The 20015-nt window shown below is 48.8% G+C and overlaps 1 protein-coding gene across 2 annotated transcripts in view; it reads left to right on the plus strand.

Moving 5' to 3' along the window:
• The window catches only part of CHD2 (chromodomain helicase DNA binding protein 2), a 1519436-nt gene that overhangs the window by 1345080 nt on the left and 154341 nt on the right, over positions 1–20015 (plus strand). For both annotated transcript variants that reach the window (XM_069222751.1, XM_069222752.1), the window contains one exon: positions 18932–19110. In XM_069222751.1, coding sequence (XP_069078852.1) covers positions 18932–19110 — 179 coding nt within the window. The remainder of the gene's footprint in view (positions 1–18931; positions 19111–20015) is intronic.

Genomic DNA, 20015 nt, shown 5'->3' on the forward strand with positions numbered 1-20015 from the left:
GGGGTATGTTGGTGCAAAGAAGGGTCAGGCAGTACAGAAACGTTCCATTTCGCGCTGGGTCGTTCTCTGTATAAAAATATGCTGCGCTTTGGCGAAGAAGCAGCCTCCTGAGGGCTTGAGAGCTCATTCCACTAGGGGGAAAGCTGCTACCACTGCGTTAGCACGTGGCGTACCGGTGGTGGACATATGTCAGGCCGCAACGTGGGCTTCTTTACACACGTTTGCAAAACACTACTGCCTGGATAGCCAGGTGAGAAGAGAGGGGCATTTTGCCCGTTCTGTCTTGCAGGACGTCCCTATATAAAAAATATTAAAAAATCTCCTTCAGACCCACCACCATGGGTTATAGCTTGGGTATCTATTCTAAGGTAAGGAAGTTGCAGCTAGAAGTCTCTATCAACAAGTTACTTACCTTCGGTAACGAGGTATCTGGTAGAGACTCTATCTAGCTGCAGATTCCTTACACCCGCCCAAGCCTCCCCGCTCTGGGGAAATTTTTTCTCATGTGGATATGTGTATATATATGTATATATGTTTCTATGTGTACATATGTATATTTTTTGATTTTGGCAACTTTTGCCTTTCTTACAGGCATGAAAGTGTTTTTACTCCAAACAGTCAAAGAGGTTAAAAGTGTATTGGTTGGTTCTTCCATGACTCTGTGCTTCTGACGCGGGAAGTTGTGGAAAAGAACTGACGTACGAGCGCCGAGACGGCGTCTATATAGACAACCGGACATCATGGACGGCTCCAACGATGCTGATGACGCACGCGGATCCGAACGATGCCGTCCGAAAAAACTCTGGATTCAAAACTGACGCCAGGGAATTCTAAGGTAAGGAATCTGCAGCTAGATAGAGTCTCTACCAGATACCTCGTCACCGAAGGTAAGTAACTTGTTCTTCAATGCTAATGCCCTCCTCCACTGCTCTAAGTCTAATGATCCAACCACTTTCCAAACGTCTTAGGATGAGGGTCCTGTTGCCCCCTCGGGTAATGGATTGGCTACATCAATTCCATGTGCGGTGATGCCTAAAATTTCCGCTGCCCGTGATTTGTATTGTAATGTACCGCAAAAGGGTAGTTGACATTTTTGTTGCGAATAGGCCTGATGTGTTCCTGTAGTATCTCCTTAAGTGGTCGAATAGTACTACCAACATGAATGCGATTGCAGATGCAGACCAGACAATATACGACAAATTTTGTGTTACAATTTATAAACTTGTCGATTTTGTATGTGACTGGCGTGTTATATTGAAAATTCACCATTTTGTCTTTAATTTAACAGCAAATGTTACAATGTCCCAATTTGTGTGATCCCAGCGGTGGTGTGGGTAACTAGGGGGGTCATTCCGACCCTGGCGGTCATGGACCGCCAGGGCCGGGGACGGAGGAAGCACCGCCAACAGGCTGGTTTTCCGCCGGTTTTCCCCTGCCCCAGGGAATCCTCCACGGCGGCGCTGCAAGCAGCGCCGCCATGGGGATTCCGACCCCCTTCCCGCCATCCTGTTTCTGGCGGTTTTCACCGCCAGAAACAGGATGGCGGGAACAGGTGTCGTGGGGCCCCTGCAGTGCCCATGCCACTGGCATGGGCACTGCAGGGGCCCCCTAACAGGGCCCCATTAAGATTTTCAGTGTCTGCAAAGCAGACACTGAAAATCGCGACAGGTGCAACTGCACCCGTCGCACATCAGCAACTCCGCCGGCTCCATTCGGAGCCGGCTTCATCGTTGCTGGTGCTTTCCCGCTGGGCGGGTGGGCGGCCTTTTGGCGGTCGCCCGCCAGCCCAGCGGGGAAGTCAAAATGACCGCCGCAGTCATTTGACCGCGGTACGGTCTTCTGGCGGTTCCCGCTGCCCGCGGGGGTCAGAATGACCCCCTAGGTGTCTTTAGGGTCTGGTGGTAGAAAACTGTGGCAAAGGTACTTACGTAGGGCAGGTCCCCTACTGTAGGTAATACTGGGTTTCGATGTGAGATTCTTGTTAAGATGACCATCTGCTAACAAAAAAGGCCAGTGTGTCTGAAAGGTTTTGTATATCTGGGAACTCAGTGCATTATAAGGAGTAATTAAAGCAAGTGGCCTGTGTGTCCTCTTCTTACTAGATGGAACCAGAATATCAGATCTATTAACATGGCTAATTCTGTTGTTAGCTTGAAGCAAAATATTACGGAGTAGCCCCTTCGGGTAAAGCGGGTGTTCATTTGTTTCAATTCTTCCAGGAAAACAGTGTCTCCGCTGCAATTCCTCCTAATCATGGTGAGTTCCCCAAAGGGTATTGCATTAACTTGTGAGGCAGGGTGGGAACTTTTTGCATGTAAGATGGAGTTACATGCTGTTGGTTTTCTATACAACTTCGAGCTAATTTTATCACCTTTGATATATACGGTAAGGTCTAGAAAGTTTACTTGGGACATACTGTGTTCTACGGAAAGAGTAATGTTAAAAGTGCTGATGTTGAGATGATGTAAAAAGCGACCGCTGGGGGTCGCGTAACTAGTTAGCAGTGGGGAGAGTATTGGTTAGATCTGTTCACTGACACTGAGAACAAGCAAAGTCAGCAGTTTTGCGTGTTGGAGTTTCCAAGGCGGCGCTCACTCAGAGACTTGTTTCATCTTGAGTGGTGCTTCACCTTCCTGTATGCCTGTCCACCAATACCACTACTGCCTAGAGTTCTCAAGAAGATCAGGAATGACCGGGCTCAAGTAATTCTTGTGGCTCCTGTTGGGCAAGGAGAGTCTGATATCCTGAGCTGCTGAGCATGACCATCAGTCCCCCAGTCAGGCTGCCTCTTTGAAAGGATCTTCTGTTTCTGTCGCAGCAACAAGGGAGTGTCCTGCACATGAATCTGCGTACCCTCCTCCTTCATGCGTGGAGACAGTTGACAGCTTTCAACCTTCCTTCCAAAGTCTGTAATGATTTTCTGACGGCCAGGTGTCCCTCCACCAAGTCGGTATACGCCTTCTGTTGGGACCGTATGTGTCATGGTGTGCTTCCCAAAATGTTGACCCTCTTTCTATACCTTTATACAAGGTTCTTTTGTTGCTTTGTCTTTGTTCTGGCAGGGCTCTGCTCTGGGCACAGTTAAAAGTTATCTCTCTGCCATCTCAACATTTTCATGGTTGCTGGACTAACCTCATCTCTTTAAGACACCTGTTGTGGCTAGGTTTCTTAAAGGCTTGTATGTTTCCCCCTATGCCATTCATTATGCCTCACTGAAACCTCAACCTGGTCCTCACCTTTTTCATGTGCATCATTCAGGCCTCTACACAATTGCCCTCTTAGGCTCTTGACAATACAAAGTGCCTTTTTAGTGTCCATAGCATTGGCCAGGAGGGTCAGCGAATTGCAGGCACTCACTGCGAACCCTCCTTATACCACCTTCTACCTAAACAAGCTGGTTCTCCTGACATGTGTGTCCTTCCTTCTGAAGGTTGTGACTCCCTTCTGTGTAGGCCAGAACATCATCCTTCTTTGATTTGCCTCATCCCCCAAAGAGGAGGAGAGACTCAACTCTACAAGAATGTTATCATTCTACCTTGACTGCACAAAAGAATTTGCGATGGACGGGCAATTCTTCATTTGTACATATGAGCGCGAAAAAGGAAGGCAGTGCAGGAATGGATTATTTAGAGATAGGTTGTTCTGTGCATTAACATCTGCTACGCACTGGCCAGGAAGCAACACCCTCTGGGCTTGCAGGCTCATTCCACCAGAGGCAAGGCTGTGACCACTGCGTCAGTGCTCAGCGGCTTGGTCCTAGACATCTGGCAGCAGCAACTTGGGCTTCATGCACACATTCACCAAGAACTGCTGCCTGGACAGTCATGTCTGTTGTGACAGACACTTTGCCTGTTCAGCTATGCAGGGCTTTCTAAATTAATTGGTTTCACAGTTCCATCCTGGGGTATTGTTAATGTACCTATTCTAAGGTGAGTAATCTGCGACTTGAACTTTCTATCAGCTGAACAAATTACTTACCTTCTGTGATGCCTTCCGTAGTAGAGACTCTATCTAGCCTGGACCCAGATACCTTACCAACTCTCCCATCATCTCTGCTCTGCGAACCAATTATGGTGTAATGGACACACTTCTTAGGGTCTTAGCTGGTCAAACCAGTGGTCAGTTCTAGTTCTCATTGTGGCTCCATATTCCTGGCTTGGAAAGTCACAAAAGCAACTGATGTCAGCACATTGGGGTGGCGCCCATGTAGGTACCACACACATCACTTCCAATGCAGACGCCATGGCGGTGCTGAACAGCGGCACCTTCTAGCGCACAGGGGTACTGCTTGAAAATCTTCCGGATATACTTTGACTCCTGGGGATTAAGGTAAGAAATCTGTGGCTAGGTAGACTGTCCACTAGAAAAGGCATTACCAAAGGTAAGTAATTTGTTCTTCTGGGTTTTCGGCACCGCTGTGGTGCCTATGCACCTGCAACAAATGCTTGTGGTAATCATGCACTGATTCCTTAGGCTCTTGAGTAGTTTGATTAATTTTCAACCAGTCCATTTCCATTTGTCAGACCTTTCTGTAGGGTAAGGTCCTCTTTCTGGCATGATACCCCACTTTTTGTCTGTTGTCAATGTGCTTAGACAGTTTACACTGGGATGCTGCTAACCAGGATCCCAGTGATTGTGCTGTATCCTCTAAATTTGGTTGTCTTGGTTCCCTTTACCTCCCACAATTGGCATACTGGTGTACCCCTGTAAGTCCCTAGTATATGATACTTGGGTGCCCAGGGCATAGGTACACCACAAGTCCCCCATGGACTGCAGCATGTATTATGCCACCCATGGGAGCCCATGCAAGCAGTGTCTGCAGGCCTGCCATTTGCAGCCTGTATGAAAAGGTTTATGCACCATTTCACTGCTGGTCACTACACCAGGTCACTGTAAGTCACCCCTATGGTAGGCCCTTCCAGCCCTAAGGGCAGGGTGCAGGTCCCTGTGTGTGGGGGCACCCTTGCAGGAGCAGAGGAGCCTCTGTGAAATCAAGTTCCAATTCCCTAGACTTTGTAAGTGCGGGGAAGCCATTTTAGCTATGTACTGGCCCTGTGTCACTACCTATTGCCCAGCTACATAATGGTAACTCTGAACCTAGGCATGTTTCGTATCAAACATGTCAGAATCATACCCCAATACCAATGCCAGTATTGGTGGCATGATTCCATGCAGTCTCTAGGCTCCTTAGATGACTTCCTAGTATTGCTCCTACCAGTCTTTCAGGGTCTGGGAGCAGCCCATGCTGCTGCAGCCCCTCGGAGAGGATTCTGTTCTCCTTCTGCTTGATCTGGTCAAGCAAGGGAAGGCTGAACAAGGGATTTCCTGTGGGAGAGGGGTGCGACCTCCTGTCCTTTGGAAATAGGTGTTAGAAGGCTGGGAGGGGTAGACTCCCCACACCATTGGTTTGCTTTGAAGCTGTATTTGGTGCTGTCTTTGCATAATCTGGTTTGCACCAGTCCAAGGACCCCTGATCCCTGCTTTGGAGCGAAACTGCACAAAGGAATGGGGAGTGATTACTCCCATGTCCATGACCACCCCGGGGGTGGTGCCCAGAGCTCCTTCAAGAGGCCACTTGATTCTGCCATCTTGAAAACAAGATGGGCCGTGGCCCCTGGGAGCACCTGGCTGGTCAGGTTAGGCAGATGACGTCACTGACCCTTTTTGATAGGGGGTCGCCTTGCAAACTGACCAAGCCCCTTTTTATGCTATTTAGGGGACTCCCTTATGGGTGCATCCCCAGATTTGGTGTGCAAGACTCAACCAGGATTCCTGTGCAATGACCTCTTCTTCTCCTGGCCACGGAACCGCTGCCGGCCCGTGTCCAGAGGAACCAACCAGCCAGAGAGTACCCTCAGGCGATTCCGACCAAGTGTCCACCCTGGGCTGCGCTCTCCACCCCTCCACGACAACGCCTGCAGAGGGAATCCCGAGGACCTCCCTGACCGCGACTGCCAGGGACAAAGATATTCGACGTCTGGAGAAGCACTGCACCTGCAGCCCCCAGACTCGAGAGAAAACGACCACCTGTGCAGCAGTGACTAGCAGGGGCCCTCGTCCTTGTCCAGTCAGAGGCTTGCCTGAGAAGCCCCCCTGTGCCCTGCCTGCAGCGCCTGTGACCCCTGGGTCCGCCCATTGAATTCCATTGGGAACCCGATGCCCTGTTTGCATCCTGCACCCGGCCGCCCCGTGCTGCTGACGGTGCGTGTTTGGTGCCTACTTGGGATCCCCCCAGTGCTCCTCTAAAACCCCCCGTCTACCCACTGACAACGCAGGTACTTACCTGCAAGCAGACTGGAACCGGAGTACCCGTGTTATTTTGGCTCCTGTTTGACCTCTGCACCTAACCGGCCCTGTTTTGCTGGTGCTGGGTGTTTGGGGTTATGTTGAACCCCCAACGGTGGGCTACCTACGCCCCGAAGACTGAGTCTTACCTCCAAAACAGTACTGTATTTTTCTCCCCCAGGAACTATTGAAAATTGCAGTGTCCACTTTTCAAATAGCTTTTTGCCATTTTAAAGAAAACTGTATGTATTGTTGATTTGATTCAAAGTACTGAACTTACCTATGCAAAGTACCTTTCATTTAATGTACTTACCTGCAAACTGAATCTTGTGGTTCTAGAAATAAATTAACTAAAGGTATTTTCCTATATAAAAACCTATTGGTCTGGAGTTAAGTCATTGAGTGTGTGTTTTCACTTATTGCTTGTGTGTGTACAAGAAATGCTTAACACTACCCTCTGATAAGCCTAACTGCTCATCCACACTACCACAAATAGAGCATTAGTATTATCTATTATTGCCTCTGTCAAGCCTCTTGGGGAACCCATGGATTCTGTGCACACTATGGGGGTTATTCCAACTTTGGAGGAGGTGTTAATCCGTCCCAAAAGTGACGGTAAAGTGACGGATATACCACCAGCCGTATTACGAGTTCCATAGGATATAATGGACTCGTAATACAGCTGGTGGTATATCCGTCACTTTACTGTCACTTTTGGGACGGATTAACACCTCCTCCAAAGTTGGAATAACCCCCTATATCTCATTTTGATAAGGTATATACAGAGCCAGCCTCCTACAGTATACAAGTACCATACTAGGACTTATAGGGGTGCACAAGAATGCCAATTGTGGGGTGTACAAAGCACTAAGTCAACCAAATTTTGAGGGACAAAGCACAGTCACTGTGGTCCTGGTAGCAGTATCCCAGTGAAAACAGTCTTAACACACTGATAGTAGGCAGAACGTAGGGGTAACCACACTGATAGCAGGCAAAAGTGGGGGTAACCATGCCAAAAAGAGAGTACCTTCCTACAGGGCCATGAACTCGAAAGCTTTGAGGGAGCGGTCCCTAAAGCTCATGGTGGCTGGGTGCTTAACTCCGTGTTGGTCCTGCTCAGGATGAAGGTCATGAAACTGCTTGCGGAGCCACCACCACTCTTCTTCATCTCATTCAAAGTCCTTGGGACATTCAGGTCACAAGAAGAAGAAGTCGAAGAAGACCAAACTGTCTTTGACTTCGCCCGGTCGCTCAGCCGATGCGATGCAGGATGAGCATCAATGCTCAAGGCTTCCATCCAGGGATCCTACCTCTGGATCCGCTCCTTGCCTCTCAGTGTTTCCAGGAGCTGGAGCCACCCCTGCTCAGCTTAAAGAATTTTATGTGGCTATGACACTCATGTTTGGGTAGACTGATCCCCCTTTGGCACCTTTGGGGCCTGGAGGTTCTGATGGGTACCCTTTGGGTTCCAAGCTGACGGCTCCATCCCCAGCCTCTGAGGGGGTCTTGCGGATCCATTCTCGGATCCGTGTCAACAACGGTCGTACCATTGCGACCTTCCCTGGTGCCGGCTAAGACATTGACTTTCCCGATATCGGTTGAGTCCATAATCAATGTCAGCCCAATCCTGATGAGCTGGAGCCCGAACGCCGCTTCCAGCTATGATGGGGCTTTCTTGCCCTAGATTGGGTTTGGAACCTTTTTATTATGGGTACGAATATGAGGAAGAATTGGAGGGGATGCTGACCCTTTAGAATACCAGCTAGAAAACCCCAACTTGGACTGGGCAAAGGAATTAAGCGAGGCTAGTGGTCTGGTTACTTCTCCAGATGCTGGCATGCTTTCTCCTCCTACTGTGGCTACGGCAGAGGGAGCTTCCCTTTGTGACAGTCAGGACTAACCTCCTGACAGAGGTGCTTCAGCCTGGGGCTTCCACTTCAGAACCTCTCCTTCCCTTTAATGAAGCCATCACCGATGTCCTTCTGGGTACATAGCCCAGACCCAGCAGATTCTGTTAATAGGACAATTGCCGCCGCCATCGACAATCCGCAAATGATCCTAAATTCCTGTCCCAACACTCCATGCCTGACAGCCTTGTCATCCAGGCTTCCTTGTCATCTGGCACATTCCCATCCGCTCCTCTGGATAGAGAATCAAAGGGACTGGACTAACTTGGGATTAAAATCTTTTCTTCCTCCAGTCTAGCATTGGGGTTAGTCAACAATGTATGCCTTTTGAGCCGCTACACCTATTCATTGTGGGATATGGTCGTGCAGGTATAGCCGCAGGTCCCGGAGGAGGCTCCGGCCATCATCTCCCAAGCCGTTGCTGATGGGAAGTGTAGGAAAGTAGCCACTTTTTAGAATGGTCACCCCCACTATTTGACTGCTTGTCAGTGTGCTTGACTGTGTTAACTAGGATCCTCCTAACCAGGACCCTAGTGATTATCCTCTCCCCTTGTAAACTTGGTTGCTGGAACCTTTTTTCACCCACCTTTGGAATTCTGGTGCCCCCATGAAAGTCCCTATGATATGGTACCTAGGTACCCAGCGCATTGGGGTACCAGGGGATCCCTATGGGTGGCAGCATGTGGGATGCATAGGGAGCCCATGCAAAGTGTTCTGCAGGCCTGCCATTGCAGCCTGTGTGAACGGGTGCATGCACTAGCAGAGGTGCCCCCACAAGCTCCAGATCCATTTTCCTGGACTTTGTGAGTTAGGGGACACCATTTTACTCGTGTACTGGACATAGATCACTACCTATTTCCAGCTACATAATGGTAACTCCGAACCTGGGCATGTTTGGTATCAAACATGTCGTAATCCTAACCCAATACAGTTGCAGTTATTAGAAGTATGATTCCATGCACTCTGGGGGCTCCTTAGAGGACCCCCAGCATTTTTACCACCAGTCATACAGGGTTTTCCAGGCAGCCCAAGCTGCTGCCACCCCTCAGACAGGTTTCTGCCCTCCTGCTGCTTGATCTGGTCAAGCCCAGGAAGGCAGAAGAAGGGATTTCCTTTGTGAGAGGGAGGTAACACCCTCTCCCTCTGGAACTAGGTGTGACTAGCTTGAGAGGGGTAGTCTCCCCAAGCCACTGGTATGCTTTGAATGGCACATTTGGTGCTCTCCAAGCATAAACCTGTCCACACCAGTTCAGGGAACACTAGTGCCTCCTCTGGGGCAAAACCGGACAATGGAAAGGGGATTGACCGCTTCCCTGCCCAATACCACCCCAGGGGTGGTGCTCCGAGCTCCTCCAGAGGGTCCCTGGGTTTTTGCCATCTTGTTTCCAAGGTTGGCAGGAAACTCTGGGAGCATCCAGAAGCCATGCCAGGCAGGTGATTTCAGAAACCCCTCCTGATAGGTGCTTACCTAGATAGGTGACCAATCCCCCTAACTGATAGAGACTTCTAGTTGCATATTCCTTACCTTAGAATTTTCCCTCCAGACTGGATCCGGAGATTTTTTCTTCGCGCAATACCCTTGCACAGCGGTAGGTGGCGTCAGTCGACTCCACGGGCGTCGTTGATGTTGTAGCCGCCGTGATGACATCAGGAGTAGTACATAGACACCGCCTCAGTGCAGTGACATCAGTTATTTTCTTTCCGCGCCACGCTCTGATGGGAGAGAGCTACTCTGGTCTCTTTTTTACCGATTTCGACCATTTTGTCAATTTTTTTCTTTTCTTTTTTTTGGGTGAGTTTTTGGTGCGTCTAGATGTCCTTGAAGACTGGTTTCAAGCCGTACGAGGACTGTCACCACATGATGCCAGTGAAGGATCCGCATCAGGTCTGTTTGTGGTGGATGGAGTGCGAGCATGACCCGAAGACGTGCTCAGAGTGCTGGGCCAGAAGAAGGGGAAAGATTGGAGGGGTCCCTGGACCCTTATGAATACCAGGATGACCCTAATTTGGGCTGGGCACAGGAGTAGGGCGATGCAAGTGGCTTGGACATTTCTCCAGATGCTGGCATGCTGTCTCCTTCTACCATGGCTACGGCGGACATATTCTATGGTTGTCAGTAGGGCGGCTGAGGTTCTTGGCCTTGAGTTGCCTACTGTTCAGGTCAGGTCAAATCTCCTGACGGAGGTGCTTCAACCAGTGGCTTCCACATCTGAGCCCCTTCTACCATTCAATGAAGCCCTCACCGATGTCCTCTTGGATACTTGGTCCAGACCCAACACAGGGGCTCCTGTGAATAGAACTATCGCACGCCGCCATTGGCCCGCCCCCTAACGACCCTAAATTCCTGTCCCAACACCCCACGCCTGAGAGTCTAGTCATCCAGGCTTCCTCGGGCGCATTCCCTTCTTCACCCCGGATAGGGAATCAAAAAGGCTCGAACAATTTGGGAAGAAGATGTTTTCTTCCTTCAGTCTCGCTCTGCAGTCTGTGAACACTGCATGCCTTTTTGGGCCGCTATACCCACTCTCTGTGGGATACGATCTCGCAAGTTCTGCTGCAGATACTGGAGGAGGCCTGTACTATCATCTCTCAAGCTGTCACTGATGGGAGAGATGCGACGAAGTTCACAATCAGACGTGGGCTCCAAACGACCGACTCTCTAAGCAGATCGGTTGCTAACGACAGTGGTCTTGAGGCACCACGCCTGGTTGCGTACTTCTGGTTTTTCGGGGGATGTCCAACAGTCTGTTATGGACATGCCCTTTGATGGCTCCCGTCTCTTTGGAGACAAGGCGGACTTGGCTTTGGAGAGGTTTGAGGACTTCCGGGCTACGGCTCGGTCCCTTGGCCTTTTCACTGTCCCTTGCCCCCAGCAGTCTGCCTTTTGCGTCTCCATCCCAGTCACCACGCCACCCAGGCTGTACAGCCGCTGCATGACCGGGATGCGGAATCCCACATGGGTGTGGGACAGGGAACCAGAGGTCTGCCCAGTCCATCCCTGCCCCCGCTGCAGCTTCTAAACCCTCCTAGTCTGTCCCCTCACTCCGATCCAGTTGGCAGCAGGATTTGCCATCACCTGTCCAACTGGGTATCCCATCACTACGGACAGGTGGGTTTTGCAGATAGTTCAAAGGGGCTACTCCCTCCCCTTCGAATCTGCCCCACCAGCCATGGCTCCATCAGTCAAACATCTTTTGGAGGATCATTTGGTACTTGTCTGCCAGAAAGTCACATCTCTCTTGGCCAAGGGAGCCATAGAGAAGGTCCCTGCGCCAGAAGTAGGCCATGGTTGTTATTTCCTCTACTTTCTGGTGCCCAAAAAAGACAAGGGCTAACGTCCTGGCCTAGACCTTTGGGACCTCAATTACTTCCTCAAGAAAGAGAAATTCAAAATGCTCATCCTGGCTCAGGTCTTGTCTGCCTTGGACCCAGGAGACTAGATGGTAGCATTGGACTTGCAGGACTCTTATTTCAACATTCACATCCTGCCTGCCCACAGACATTACCTATGATTCGTGGTGGGTCACAAGCACTTTCAGTTTACCATGCTCCCCTTCTGCCTTATCAGCGCCCCTCAGGTGTTCATGAAAGTGATGGCAGTGGTTGCAGCTCATCTGCGCAGGTTAGGGGTTTCAGCCTTCCCGTACCTCGACGACTGGCTGTTGGAGGCAGACTCACCCCAGAAAGTCGTCTCCCACCGTCAGACTACGGCGAGCCTCCTCCAAACGGTGGGTTCACTATAAACGTGCCGCAGTCACACCTGACTTTCTCTCAGATGCTCACTTTCATCGGAGCTGTTCTGGACACAGTGCAGTTTCTGGCTTATCCCCCGAAAAGCGAGTCCCAAGATATTCAGGCTATGATTCTGATATTTCAGCCTCTGTCTTGGGTTTCGGCGAGACTCACTCTGCGGCTGCTGGCCACGTGGCCTCCTGCATCTTGCTAATAACACATGCCAAGTGGCATATGCGGGCTCTGCAGTGGGACCTAAAGTTCCAGTGGGCGTAGCATCAGGGAAATCTCTCTGACATGATCCAGATCTCGGAGGGGACTGCGAAAGACCTGCAGTGGTGGCTGTTGAATCCGCATTGGGTCCACAACAGATCCCTCTCTCTCCTGCAATCAGATCTCTCCATAGTGACAGATGCGTCACTTCTGGTTTGGGGCGGCCACATCAGAGAGGCGGAGATCAGAGGCCTCTGTTCTTCAGAGAAGTCTGGGCTCCATATCCATCTTCTCCAGCTCCAGGCGATCAGGTGTTCTTTGAAAGCATTTCTTCCCTCTCTCAAGGGGAAGGTAGTGCAAGTGTTCATGGACAAAACTGCTGCCATCTAGTACTGCAACAAACAGGGCGAAGTAGGGTCCTAGACCCTTTGTCAGGAGGCACTACGGCTCTGGACACGGCTGGTACATCAGGACATTACCCTGGTGATTCAACTTCTGGTGGCTCTCTGAACGCCAGAGTAGACAAACTCAGCTGATGATGCATAGCCGATCAGGAATGCCATCTCCATCCGGAGGTGGCACAAGGTCTATTTCAGCTGTGGGGAGAGCCTTGGTTAGATGTGTTAGTCTCTGCAGAGAATCTGCAATGTCAGCTATTTTATGCGTTGGAGCTTCCAAGGCGGCAGTCGCTCGGTAACGCTTTTCGTCTCGAGTGGAACTCAGGCCTCCTTTACCCCTTCCCGCCAATACCACTTCTATCCAGAGTTCTGAAGAAGATCAAGAATGACTGGGCCCAAGTAATCTTTGTGGCTCTGGACTCGGCACGAAGAGTCTGGTATCCAGAGCTACTGAGTATGGCTATGGATCCTCCGATCAGACTGCCCCTTCGGGAGCATCTTCTGTCGCAGCAGCAGGGGACAGTTCTCCACCTGAACCTGTCCAATCTTCACCTTCATGCGTGGAGATTGAGCAGTGACAGTTGACAGCTTTCGACCTTCTGTCCGAAGTCTGTGATGTTATCTTGGCAGCCATGCGTCCCTCCCCCAAAACGGCAAACACCTGTCGTTGGCACAAATTTGGGGCATGGTGTACCAACAAGTTTGTTGACCCCCTTTTGGCACCTCTCCCTGAGGTTCTCTTGTTCATCCTTTCTTTGGCCTAGCAGGGCTGTGCTTTGGGCACCCTTACAGGTTATTTATCAGCTATCTCAGCCTTTCTCCAGACCAACCTTCCTCATTCAAATCTCCTATTGTCGTAAGGTTCCTTAAGGGACTTACCGATTTGTTTCCTCCGACCCCGTTCATTATGCCCTAATGGGACTTGAACCTGGTCCTAACTTACCTCATGTGCGCTCCTTTTGAGCTGATGCACGATTTTCTGTTGCGGCTCTAAACCATAAAGACTGTTTTTCTTATTGCCATTCACTCTGCTCGCAGAGTGAGTGAGCTTCAAGCTCTTTCTTCCAACCACCATTTTTGTCTGTCCCTTATGACAAAGTGGTGCTTCGTACAAGAGCCTCCTTCCTTCCTAATGTTGTTACACCTTTTCCCATAGGCCAGTCCATCACTTTGCATACTTTTTACACACACCCACATCCCTCTCATGAAGAGGAGAGACTCCACCGTCTGGATCCAAAAAAGAGCATTGGCATTCTACCTCAGTCGTACAAAAGTTTTCCTGATTGACTGTAAACTCTTTTTTTGATATGTGGGTACGAAGAAAAGGAAAGCAGTGCAGAAACGTACCATCTCATGATGGGTATTGCTCTGCATCAACATATGCTGCACTCTGGCAAAGAAGCAACCCCCTGAGGGCTTGTGTGTTCAATCAACCAGAAAAACTGTTGCTATCACAGCGTTAGGCACGCAAAGTTCCTGTCATGGACATCTGCGAGGCAGCAACGTTCACAAAATATTACTGCCTGGACAGTCAGCTCAGCAGAGAAGGCTACTTTTGTTGTTGGGTCCTGCAGGACTTTTTTGTATGGTCATGGTCCGCAGCCCACCACCAGGATGGTATTGCTTGGGTATCTATTCTAAGGAAAGGAATCTGCAACTAGAAGTTTCTATCAGATGAGCAAGTTACTTACTTATGGTAACGATGTATCTTGTAGAGACATAGGGGGTCATTACGAACCCCGGCGGTTCAGACCGCCATGCCGGCGGCAGGAGCAAAGACCGCCACTGGCACGGTGGTCTGAACCACCATATAATGGATACAGTGAATACCGCCTATGGCGGCCCTCCTCCACCGCCACGCTGCCGCTGGCAGGCAGCCTGACGGCGGAGGGAATCATTTGCCTCAGATAATGATCCCTTTTTCCACCAGCCTTTCCCTAGCAGGTTCCCCCAACAGGAAAAGGCTAGCGGAAGGTGTGCTCCGGGGCCCCCCTTTTTACGGGCAGTGATGTGCGTGACGGTTGCTGCTGCACCCGCCGCACACCAACATTGGCGGCAGCTCCATTTGGAGCCACTGTCAATGTTACAACCCTTTTCCCCGCTGGGCCGGCGGGGAAAACATTATACGGGCAGCAGGGGGAGTGAGGGGGGGGGAGCTAGTCACGCTGGCGAGCTTCTATTGACCGCCAGCTTGGATCTCGGCAGTAAAATGAGGGCCATATTCTAGTTACAAATTCCTTACTGACCCACCCATCCTCCACGCTTATGAACTGACTTCTAGGGACTTTCAGTGCTCTAGCTCTGGCACTCCAATTTCAGTGTTCTTCATGGGTCGGCACTACTGGCGTGGACAGTTGTGAAAAGAAACTGATGTCAGTGCGCTGGGGTAGCCCTTAAGTACGACTGCGATGTCATTACGGTGACCACGACGCCTACGACAGACGCGGACTCAGCTGACATCACCTTACAGCGCACAAGGGTACTGCTTGAAGAAAATTCCCTGGTTCCAGTCCGACACCTTGGGCAAATTCTAAGGTAAGAAATCTGCAACTTGAATATGTCTCTACCAGATAAATCGTTACCGAAGCTAAGTAACTTGTTCTTCTGCTGCTGGCCACTGGGACCACTGCTGGATTCCACAGGAACCGAACAACCTCTCCTTGCAACATTATTTCCACGGCTTCTGTCAGCACTTTGCAACATTTCCATAGCTGTGCATCCTCTGGGGTTGGCAAGACTTCAGCTGCTCCAAAGAAGCAAGAAGGAATCTCCCTTGGATTGAAAGAGTCACTCCCCTGCATCTGCAGGCACCTAAGAAAGTGACATCCGGCTGCTGAGATCCACTGTCCTCTGTATCTGAGAAGATTCTCCAACACAGGTGGGTCTGAGGGGGTCCTCTCTGCCTTCTGTCCAACTTGGGAGACGGTGAGCCCTGGTCTCTTCCTCCAGAACAAAATCCCTGTGCACTGCGACTGTTGCAGCATCCAATGCTTGTTGACTACTGCTAGAAGGATCTTCAGGCTCCAAGTAACCCCGTCCCCCAGCACTCTACCTCTGCAAGGACAGTCTCCTCTCTGCTGCTCCAGCAACGTGGGACTCCTGTTCAGGTGTACTGTCTGGGCCTCACTGTGACTTACTGCGCCTGCTGCCAGTGGGTTCCTGTGGGGGCTCTGACTGCTTCTGCTGGCTCTCTTGCTTTCTTAGGATCAGCCTGGACTCCCCTCCATGTGTCATGTCCCCTGGATGTTGCTGGTCCGGCTCAGCACTGCAAATCTTCTTTGGCTCCAACTTACATTTGCTTGTGATTGCTGGTGGTGGTCCTGACCCATCTGCAGTCCGGCGACCATCAAGGAACAGCTCCTAGATGACTTCAGGGACCCCCCTGAAGCGCCTGGACTCCGCAGCTAGCCTTCATCCATCACCATCATCCCTGATCTTCACCCACAGAAGAGTGGGCATTTGCCTCCTGCCCCACCTGGACACTCCTGCGTGGACTCGACTCTGTCCCCTTCCTTTACAGGTCCTCTTCATCCAGAATCTACCGTTGGGTTCCACCGGTCTGGTCCTGTTTTTGTTTTGTTCCAATTCCATTGCTCTCCTGGTCGCTGGGTGTCTTCTAGATACTCACCTCTTGGGGTTCCATGCTCTTCCAGCCCTTGGCTAACTATTCCGTATCCTCTGGTCTGGGACCCATTCTCGCATTCCACTATTTTAGTATATTGTTTGGCCCCCTATAGGGCCCTTGCTAATTCTTGCTGTTTCTAATGTTTTATGCTAATTCCTAGTACTTACCTGTGTATATTTTGTGTTTACTTACTTCCAGAAAGGGGGGATTGCCTACAGTATTCTAGTTCAGTAATAATATAATAAAGTACATTTAGTTTTGCAACACTGTGTGGTTCCTTTCATGTGTGATAAGTTACAGGGTGACTACTGTAGTATTGCAAGTGCTTCACACTCCTAGATATGTCTTTGCTGCTCACCACAGTTACCCTAGAGAGCCCTGGTTCTCAATAAGGGTTGTCTGGACCTGGTATAAGGTGCCAGCGTCATAGGTATCCACCACACACAAGGCCAGCCTCCTACACTTTCTCTTTGTCATGCCACAGTTGGACCTTAAGTTGGTCCTTATGTTACGTTGTGCACTCCATTCGTGCTGCTTTACAGCTTTCCTCTACAGCATTTTACCCTAAAGACAGTGTTCTTGTCACTTTTGCATCAGTTCAGCAAGAGGGAGCTTGAAACTCTGCCTTACATCACAGTCTTACCAGACAAATTGGTTCTGCAGACATGAACGTCCTTCTTACCAAACCATTACCCTGCCAGCGTTCTATGCTCTGCCTCACCCCTCCCGGGAGGAGAGACTCGATAGCTTGGACCCCAAGAGAAGGCTGAGCTTCTACATAGTTTTAACCAAAGAACACTGGGTGGAGTGAAGAAAGACAAGGCTGAGGAGTATAGGACCATCAACTACTGAATCATGATCTCCATTAATATCTGCTATGCATTGACTACATAGCAGCCTCTGGAAGGACGGCATGCTCATTCTACCAGGGCCAACGCTGCTGCCACTGCGTTAACAGAGTCCCTGTCCTAGACATAGGCCCGGTGGCTACATGGGAGTCCCGCCATACATTCACGAAGCACCATTGTTAGGACAGTCAGGTACTCTGATAGGGCCATTTTTCCCACTTGTTCCCACAGGACTTTCTGGTTTGAGTCCTTCCACAGACCCACCTCCCTATAGGTGCAGCTTTGGTATCTATTCAGAAGATGCGGACTCAGTGGCTAGAAGTCTCTACCAGTAGTACAAGTTACTTGTCTTTAATAACTCTCTTTCTGTAGAGACTCTATCTAGCCCACAAATTCCTCACCAACCCTTCTTTCCTCCATATTCTGTGATTGGACTCTATCCATGAATAAGATCGAAAGTCTAGGGTTCTGTACACTGCTCATGACCAGTTTGCTCTTGGGGTTCTATGTCTCAGACCATGGATAGCCTCAAAAGCAACTGATGTCGGCTCAGAGGAGTGGCGCCTATAAGGGCTCCGCACTTCCTTACCTGAGCGGAACGGCTTCAGGGCGGAGCCACATATTGCCACCTGACGGAGCTGAGATACTGCTGAATACTGGCTCCAGTATGATCGCCTCTTCTGACCTACCTTGCTCTCTCGTTCCATGGAATGGACTCTTCTAGTCCACGCTAATTAGATTCCCCCTAAGAGGCACAATGGCACAATCTGATTACTAAGGCCAAGAGTCCAACAGCGCTGACCGCTATCAGAAAAAAAATGACAGTGTGTGGAGGGATTGACTACGTTACGTACGAGGGGGCACAGATCTAACACAGAGCCCCATGATGCCACCACCTGCTGCTGTATGAGGGATTGCTCAAGAAAATTCGCTGGATCCAGTCGGATACTTGGAGGTGGTCACAAGGTCTGGAATCTGAGGTTAGATAAAGTATCCACCAGAAAGAGCACCAGCAAAGGAATGTAACTTGTTTATTTTATGTGATATCAACACATAAATATAAACATTTATTCACATCTGCGCCCTTTTTAAAATCCCAACCACCGAATGAGTAACATCTCTCCTTAATTCTGTACAGCTCATGAGAATCTAGAAGAGACTTCATACATCAAGAGAAAAAAGTTGCTCACCTGTAGTTATGGTTTTACGGCTTGAAGATCTTCTATATTCACATGCAAACCTCCAAGCTCCCCCAAAAAAGGAGTGCAGTTGAGAACAAATATGGAGAAAGAAAAAGCTAAAATTATGGTCACTCATTGGAACATTGTGGGTTTATGGTGGATGTCACACTCCGGTTTCCTCTCCGTCGACATCCACCAAAGATAGAAGACACATTTTAATCTAAAACATATATGGATCGAGACACTAGATGACACTGTATATAAATATAGAAGATTACTTGTTTCTTGTTTGGGAATCAGTCACTGCAAGCTATTTTAGCATTATAATTGTTGGTGTGCCTTTTAGAATAATTAATAGGGAAGACCTGTCCAATACGCAACTCTGAAAATTAGACATCAAGGACAGCGTTAATTACAGATGAATATAGGTGTGCAGATTCTGGTTCTGTTTTTGTTTACTTGCGACTCCTGTTGTACTGTACCTTTCCCAACGATATTGTAAGCTTGCCACCAGTCTTGCTTTCATATAGTTTCCTTATTTCAGACTGTCTTTGTTGAGACTTTTTTTTACCTGTAGTATGTGACCAACGCCCTAAAGTAATTCTTACAGGCTCATTTGTTCAGCAGATTATACAACTGAACGTAAATTGGTCTGTTTTACTAAATATTTGGAATCTGTTTTAGTTTGCTTTCTAACATATTGCAATCAAATATCCATGATTCTTTTTGTTAAATCCTGTAGTGCAAAGAGAAAATGAGACCAGTTAAAAGAGCACTGAAACAGCTGGATAAGCCAGACAAAGGAATGACAGTACATGATCAGCTGGAGCACACACGTACTTGCTTGTTAAAAATCGGAGACCGCATTTCGGAATGTCTTAAAGCCTATTCTGATCAAGAGCATGTTAAAATATGGAGAAGGTATGCAGTACTTAAAATATTGAAGTTTGTCAACTCTTCCATCGTGAAATGCGCTGTCGTGTTCTCAGCCATGCTAGCCTACATTGTCATTAAAACTATCTATTGCAGACCAAGTATGAATATTTGTTCCTGCTGTTGATGTGGGCTCTCTAAGACCAGAATGGTCTGTTGCTTCAACCCCCTATTTCTATTTTAGTAGTAATTTTATTTCAAAGAGGAAAGAAACAATCTGCCATGCACCAGATGTGGGTTTTTGGTGCTCTTTTAATGATAATAATACGTGGTAACTATGGCCAAATATTCCCTGGAAATGGGTCACCTATTTTACATATCAGCAGATTTTGGTTAGCTCAGTACTTTGCCCCTTGGTAAATTTGTTATAATTTAATTCTGTTATTTTTATGCTCATAGTTTCCATGTTGTCCTCATGACACCAAATCTTAGTTTCCTTTTGCACGTGGCCTGAGGATATCTTTCAAACTTTTCAGCTAGATTAGTGATGCATGTTTTTGTCCTGCTGGAGATTATTTTAATGATATTGCGTAGGAAACCGCCTGAGAGATGGGAGCAAAAAGAAAACTTAATGCTATATAAAAATAAAATCTGTCATAAGGACATATACTTGCCTTGTAGAGTAAAGATACAGCACTGCTTACTAACTGCAGCTGCCTAAGGATGAATACTATATACACTACTACTGAACCAGTTCTCCATACATTGTAGTAAAATGTGTATCATTATCATCCATACGATTTGATACAATTATCACTCAATTATTATATCATTAATTATTTTTTAAAAAAAGATCCTCAAACTCGTCAATGCTTGTGCATGTTCATCTATCTACTCCGATTCAGATGTTATTATAGGATTGAGGCCAATAAGTCTTTTTCAAAAGAGTTACT

The sequence above is a fragment of the Pleurodeles waltl genome, chromosome 3_1 (assembly GCF_031143425.1).
Source record: "Pleurodeles waltl isolate 20211129_DDA chromosome 3_1, aPleWal1.hap1.20221129, whole genome shotgun sequence".
Classification (NCBI taxonomy): Eukaryota; Metazoa; Chordata; class Amphibia; order Caudata; family Salamandridae; genus Pleurodeles; species Pleurodeles waltl.